The sequence below is a fragment of the Bos indicus genome, chromosome 15 (genome assembly GCF_029378745.1).
Source record: "Bos indicus isolate NIAB-ARS_2022 breed Sahiwal x Tharparkar chromosome 15, NIAB-ARS_B.indTharparkar_mat_pri_1.0, whole genome shotgun sequence".
Classification (NCBI taxonomy): Eukaryota; Metazoa; Chordata; class Mammalia; order Artiodactyla; family Bovidae; genus Bos; species Bos indicus.
This window is the reverse complement of record NC_091774.1, coordinates 61,385,027-61,392,064: the sequence shown is the minus strand read 5'-3', so window position 1 is coordinate 61,392,064 and position 7,038 is coordinate 61,385,027. Positions and strand designations below refer to the sequence as shown.

General features: G+C 39.8%; 1 protein-coding gene across 1 annotated transcript; it reads right to left on the bottom strand.

Annotated features, from left to right (window-relative positions):
• Window positions 1-602: 602 nt before the first annotated feature.
• On the bottom strand, window positions 603-6,647 carry LOC109569290 (follitropin subunit beta-like). The gene is made up of 2 exons (XM_019974629.2): window positions 6,502-6,647; window positions 603-887 (listed from the first exon to the last, which is right to left on the bottom strand). The coding sequence occupies exons 1-2, from the start codon at window positions 6,645-6,647 to the stop codon at window positions 653-655; spliced, it is 381 nt and encodes a 126-aa protein (XP_019830188.2). The 3' UTR covers window positions 603-652.
• Between the last annotated feature and the right edge of the window lie 391 nt (window positions 6,648-7,038).

Sequence of the window (7,038 nt, the reverse complement as noted above, 5' to 3'; positions counted from 1 at the left end):
AATTTGAAATAAAAATTAAGATGTTGTATTTAAAGCTGCAGATTGTAAATGGATACACTGTTTCCCAGCTTACCACCCTCCTGCACCTCCTGCACCCTCTTAGGTCAACAACTTCTCTGCCTGGAAAACATAGGTGATGTGGAACTGATGACAGTACTTCCATGGATGAGGAATAAAGTGACAGTCTTAGCTTAGTAACCTTCCCGAGTCTCCCCTTAATAATGAAGCAATTAGAAAGAATTAGGTACCTGCACCATGACACTAAAGCAGTACTGGCTCTCTTCTTGCTGGCCGTGTATCTTACAGGAGATTATGTTCCATTTAGTTCTCCTACTCCATCATCTTTATACCTCCTTCTCCAAAATCTAGATTTTCTTATATGCAAAATGACAAGGTTGATCTTGAAGACCTCTAAGTCTATTAAAAATGGAAAAAGCTTATAGATCCTGAATTCAAGTTAAATGAAACCAACAGAGTCTGGACCTAGGTTGAGTGGTGACAGGCCCCAGTCCTCTCCATTCCTGGAGCTCCTCCTCTTAGGTGAGCAGAGATCATAGGGTCTCCCATGGTGGTCTGCAGCCTAGACACATATACATCTTGGATGTTTTGGTCCTTTAGGATAAGGTAGGCAGCTCAAAGCATCCGCTGCTCTTTATTCTTTGATTTCCCTGAAGGAGCAGTAGCTGGGCCCCAGGCCTCGCACGGTGCAGTCAGTGCTGTCGCTGTCACACTTGCCGCAGTGACATTCAGTGGCTACTGGGTACAGGGAGTCTGCATGGTGAGCACAGCCAGGCACTTTCACCGTCTCGTAGACCAGCTCCTTGAAGGTACATGTTTTCTGGATATTGGGCCTTGCTGGGTCCCTGTACACCAAGTCCCGTGTAGTTTAGGAATTAGGTTACATTATTATGCAAGTTTCTGTTTGGCTTAGTAAATAAGGGATAGGGATTTAATACTGCTTGCTCTAATATTTCCTTTCAGAAGACCAGTTTCTAGGATCCTTAAGCACAGAAAACTTGACCTCATAAAGGAACTCATGTTGTTTTTGTTTAGTCACTAAGTCACGTCACACTTTGCGACCCCATGGACTGCAGCACGTCAGGCTTCCCTGTCCTTCACTGTATCCCGGAGTTTGCCCAAACCCATGACCATCGAGTCAGTGATGCCCTCTAACCATCTCATCCTCTGTCGTCCCCTTTTCCTCCTGCCTTCAATCTTTCCCATGATCAGGGTCTCTTCTATTGAGTTGACTCTTCACATCAGATAGCCAAATTGTTGGAGCTTCAGTTTTAGCATTAGTCCTTCCAGTGAATATTCAGAGTTGGTTTCCTTTAGGATGTACTGGTTGGATCTCCTTGCAGTCCAAGGGACTCTCAAGAATCTTCTCCAACACCACAGTTCAAAAGCATCAATTCTTCGGCGCTCAGCTTCCTTTATGGTCCAATTCTCACATCCATACATGTTTACTGGAAAAACCATAGCTTTGACTGTACAGACCTTTGTCGGCAAAGTGATGTCTTTGCTTTTTAATACGCTGTCTAGCATTGTCATGGCTTTTCTTCCAAGGATCAAGCATCTTTTAAATTCATGGCTGCAGTTACCATCTGCAGTGATTTTGGAGCCCAAGAAAATAAAATCTGCCACTGTTTCTACTTTTGCCCCATCTATTTACCATGAAATGATAGAAGTGGATGCCTTGATCTTAGTTTTTTGAATGTTGAGTTTTAAGCCAGGTTGTCAGTCTCCTCTTTCACCTTCATCAAGAGGCTCTTTAGTTCTTCTTCACTTTCTGCCATAAGGGTGGTGTCATCTGCATATCTGAGGTTGCTTATATTTTTCCTGGAAATCTTGATTCCAGCTTGTGAATCATTGGCATTTCACATGATGTACTTTGAATACATCATGTGAAATGAATTTGTAATGAATACATTACAAATTACTTTGTAATTTGAAGGTAAATAAGCAGGGTGACAATATACAATCTTGACATATTCCTTTCCCAACTTGGAACCAGTTTGTTGTTCCATGTCTTGTTTTAACTGTTACTTCTTGACCTGCATACAGGTTTCTCAGGAATGAGGTAAGGTGGTCTGGTATTCCCATATCTTAAGAATTTTCCACTGTTTGTTGTGATCCACACAGTCAAAGGCTTTAGCATAGTCAATGAAGCAGAAATAGATATTTTCCTGGAGTTCCCTTGCTTTTTCTATGATCCAACGGATGTTGGCAGTTTGATCTTTGGTTCCTCTCCATCTCTAAATCCAGCTTGTATATCTGGAAGCTCAGTCTCTTGTGGGGTCACTGCTTCTTTCCCTTGGGTTCTGGAAATCAAGGTGGTGGTGTAGAAGGACGTGGATTCATCTTCTCATAATTGAAGTCTCTGGGATGAGCAGAGCAGTTAAAAACATGCAAGACAACAGCTTGAGGGAGCAAGAAAGGAACTCATATTATACTGCTGTTCTGAAGTGTTGTGGGAATGTTACAGAAAGTGTAGTTATCTCTTTTCTGTCTACCATGAGAGTACCCATGTATTTAATATTTCTAAAATTCTATAAAAACTTTGAATTTGTATAGCATAGAAACATACAAAGATAAAGTAATGCAGAAGATATGACCTTTTCAATTTATTTTTAATTAATTATTTTTAAAAAATATTTATTTTAATTGGAGGCTAATTACTTTACAATATTGTATTGGTTTTGCCATACATCAACATGAATCTGCCATGGGTGTACATGTGTTCCCAATCCTGAACCCCCCTCCCACCTCCCTCCCCGTACCATCCCTCTGCATCATCCCAGTGCACCAGCCCCTAGCATCCTGTATCCTGAATCAAACCTGGACTGGTGATTCGTTTCACATATGATATTATACACGTTTGAATGCCATTCTCCCAAATCATCCCACCCTCTCCCTCTCCCACAGAGTCTAAAAGACTGTTCTATACATCTGTATCTCTTTTGCTGTCTTGGATTCAGGGTTATCGTTACCATCTTTCTAAATTCCATATATATGTGTTAGTATACTGTATTGGTGTTTTTCTTTCTGGCTTACTTCACTCTGTATAATAGGCTCCAGTTTCATCCACCTCATTAGAACTGATTCAAATGTATTCTTTTTAATGACTGAGTAATACTCCATTGTGTATATGTATCACAGCTTTCTTATCCATTCATCTGCTGATGGACATCTAGGTTGCTTCCATAAATAGCCAGGTCCTGGCTATTATAAACAGTGCTGTGATGAACACTGGGGTACACGTGTCTCTTTCAATTCTGGTTTCCTCAGTGTATATGCCCAGTAGTAGGATTGCTGGGTCATAAGGCAGTTCTATTTCCAGTTTTTTTAAGGCATCTCCACACTGTTCTCCATAGTGGCTGTACTAGTTTGCATTCCCACCAACAGTGTAAGAGGGTTCCCTTTTCTTCACACCCTCTCCAGCATTTATAGCTTGTAGTTTTTTGGATAGCAGCCATTCTGACTGGTGTGAAATGGTACCTCATTGTGGTTTTGATTTGCCTTTCTCTGATAATGAGTGATGTTGAGCATCGTTTCATGTGTTTGTTAGCCATCTGTATGTCTTCTTTGGAGAAATGTCTGTTTAGTTCTTTGGGCCATTTTGTGATTGGGTAGGTTATTTTTCTGGAATTGAGCTGCAGGTGTTGCTTGTATATTTTTGAGATTAATTCTTTATCAGTTGCTTCATTTGCTATTATTTTTTCCCATCTGAAGGCTGTCTTTTCACCTTGCTTATAGTTTCCTTTGTTGTGCAGAAACTTTTAATTTTAATTAGGTCCCATTTGTTTATTTTTGCTTTTATTTCCAATATTCTGGGAGGTGGGTCATAGAGGATCCTGCTCTGATTTATGTTGGAGGGTGTTTTGTCTATGTTCTCCTGTAGGAGTTTTATAGTTTCTGGTCTTACGTTTAGATCTTTAATCCATTTTGAGTTTATTTTTGTGTACGGTGTTAGAAAGTGTTCTAGTTTCATTCTTTTACAAGTAGTTGACCAGTTTTCCCAGCACCACTTGTTAAAGAGATTGTCTTTTCTCATTGTATATTCTTGGCTCCTTTGTCAAAGAAAGGGTGTCTATAGGTGGGTGGGTTTATCTCTGGGCTTTCTATTTTGTTCCATTGATCTATATTTCTGTTTTGTGCCAGTACCATACTGTCTTGATGACTGTGGCTTTGTAGTAGAGCCTGAAGTCAGGCAGGTTGATTCCTCCAGTTCCATTCTTCTTTCTCAAGATTGCTTTGGCTATTTGAGGTTTTTTGTATTTTCATACACATTAATAGATGGCAAAATATACCATGTTCATGGACCAGAAGAATCAATGTAGTGAAAATGAGTATACTACTCAAAGCAATCTATAGATTCAGTGCAATCCCTATCAAGCTACCAACTGTATTTTTCACAGAGCTAGAACAAATAATTTCACAATTTGTATGGAAATACAAAATGACCTTTGCAATTTAAAGATGGGTGTTTTATTATTATTTTTTGTACTTAATAATCTTAAGCTATATTAATGACAGGTAAAAACGTAGCATTTGGGTTTAATTGCTTAGAAAAATATTTCCAACTTTTTTCTATGTATATTTAATCTTTTCTATGTATATTTAAAAGAGGAATGGGAACCATCTGTTCAGTTCAGTTCAGTTCAGTCGCTCAGTCGTGTCCGACTCTTTGTGACCCCATGAACTGCAGCACGCCAGGCCTCCCTGTCCATCACCAACTCCTGGAGATCACCCAAACTCATGTCCATCGAGTCGATGATGCCATCCAGGCATCTCATCCTCTGTCATCCCCTTTTCCTCCTGCCCCCAATTCCTCCCAGCATCAGAGTCTTTTCCAATGAGTCAACTCTTTGCATCAGGTGGCCAAAGTATTGGAGTTTCAGCTTTAGCATCAGTCCTTCCAAAGAACATCCAGGACTGATATCCTTTAGGATGGACTGGTTGAATCTCCTTGCAGTCCAAGGGACTCCCAAGAGTCTCCTCCAACCCCGCATTTCAAAAGCATCAATTCTTCGGTGCTCAGCTTTCTTCACAGTCCAACTCTCACATCCATACATGACCACTAGAAAAACCATAGCCTTGACTAGACAGACCTTTGTAGGCAAAGTAATGTCTCTGCTTTTCAATATGCTATCTAGGTTGGTCATAACTTTCCTTCCAAGGAGTAAGCGTCTTTTAATTTCATGGCTGCAATCACCATTTGCAGTGATTTTGGAGCCCCCCCAAAATAAAATCTGACACTGTTTCCCCATCTATTTCCCATGAAGTGATGGGACCAGATGCTATGATCTTCGTTTTCTGAATATTGAGCTTTAAGCCAACTTTTTCACTCTCCACTTTCACTTTCATCAAGAGGCTTTTAAGTTCCTCTTCACTTTTTGCCATAAGGGTGGTGTCATAAGCTCAATTATTTTTATTTTGTCTAAAATGTTTGGGAAATCACATATTGGATTCTGATATTCTGTTGCCTTTTAGGTTCTTCCTTGCCATTGCCTTAAATTCTGTACCTGTGTAGGAGTCTTAATCCAAAAGGTATATGATACAGTTTCAGTATCAGAACATTGAAATTAGGTCAAACATATTTCACTCCTCTACATGCCCACTAAGAAAATAATTGGCTTTGAGGGAGAAGTGGGGCTGCTGGATAGTTCATTTCTGCAGCTGGCTATCAGGCCTACATCTCACCCAAAGTGTGGTAAGTTGAGTTTTATTGATCAGTTCATTTAATATTAAATAAATAAAGTATTTTCATTAAGATGCAGCACTTTCAATTTCAGCTTATCAAACTTCTAAATAGCCAGATGTGTAGAAAAGCAGCACAGAAACGTTGTCCCCTTTAGCTGGTTTATTTTGAAGAAGCTCTGAGAATGTAGACAAATAGCTTAATACCTTTATTCTTTGATTTTCTTAACAGCATAAAGAAGGGTGTAGGTTTGCTGACTCATTTTGGCTTGTCTCCAGGGATTGAGTGCTCTCAGGCTGCTTGTTGGTATTGTATTAAAAATGGGCCAATAAAATGAATTTTATAATAGGCTGCTTGCATTTTTTATTTGGCTGTAAAATGAATGTTATTACTATCCCTGTTGCAGAGGTATGCCTTTTATTATTGCAATTGTTATTTTAAAGACTATTGACAATATTCCATGTTTAATTATAGATATGTACTCATGTCCATGTTTATCCCTCAATAGGTAAAGCTAGCAGAAAAATGCTCTTTTAAAATGCAGAGTTTGCACATTACTGAAGCAGTCATTTACATCAATCTGAGCTGTCCTGAATCTGTTTTATCCAAATTAAATCCAAACCCAAACATCTAAATGATATAATGGTAATTTACCTCAATTACAACACAGACAGTGTTGGCTAAGGGACTCATGGCTCTAATTTAGAAGAGACAAAATATTGACAGAGTGGGAATCAATGAAACCAGCCTTGTCCAGACCCTCAGCACCTCACTTCCAGCAAAGCAAAGTGCCTACTCAGGTGTAGCCCACACACCACGTGGTGTTGATGCTTATGCAGCTACATTCCCCTTTCTCCACCGTGATGTTAATGTTGTTCAGCTCGCAGCTGCTACAGCAGATTGCTCTCCAGCAACAGAAAAGGAAGGAGAACTGGATAGACTTCATCCTGGACTGGGAAGCAAGCAATTAGAAATCCCAAAGTATTTTCATATTCATGGACTTTGACCCATTCCAATTGAACTGAAATCAACCTGCTTCCCAAACTTTACCATCTCATTCAAATTCAACAGGCACTCTTTGGCAAAAGAGAGACACAGTAACATGTCAGAAATTCTCATATAGTTCTAGTTTTTTTAAGGATTAAAATGTCACAGGTTATGTATCTGAAAAAAAACAAACCCAGAAAAACACTAATTTGAAAATATATATGCACCCATATGTTGCTGCTGCTGCTGCTAAGTCGCTTCAGTCATGTCCGACTCTGTGCGACCCCATAGATGGCAGCCCACCAGGCTCCCCCGTCCCTGGGATTCTCCAGGCAAGAACACTGGAGTGG

Excerpts from the sequence above, each read along its gene's own strand:
- LOC109569290 (XM_019974629.2), bottom strand. The coding sequence starts at position 6,647 with ATGAAGTCTATCCAGTTCTCCTTCCTTTTCTGTTGCTGGAGAGCAATC. Across the intron at positions 888-6,501 it reads ACGTGGTGTGTGGGCTACAC|AACTACACGGGACTTGGTGT; the intron begins CTGAGTAGGCAC and ends ACCTAATTCCTA.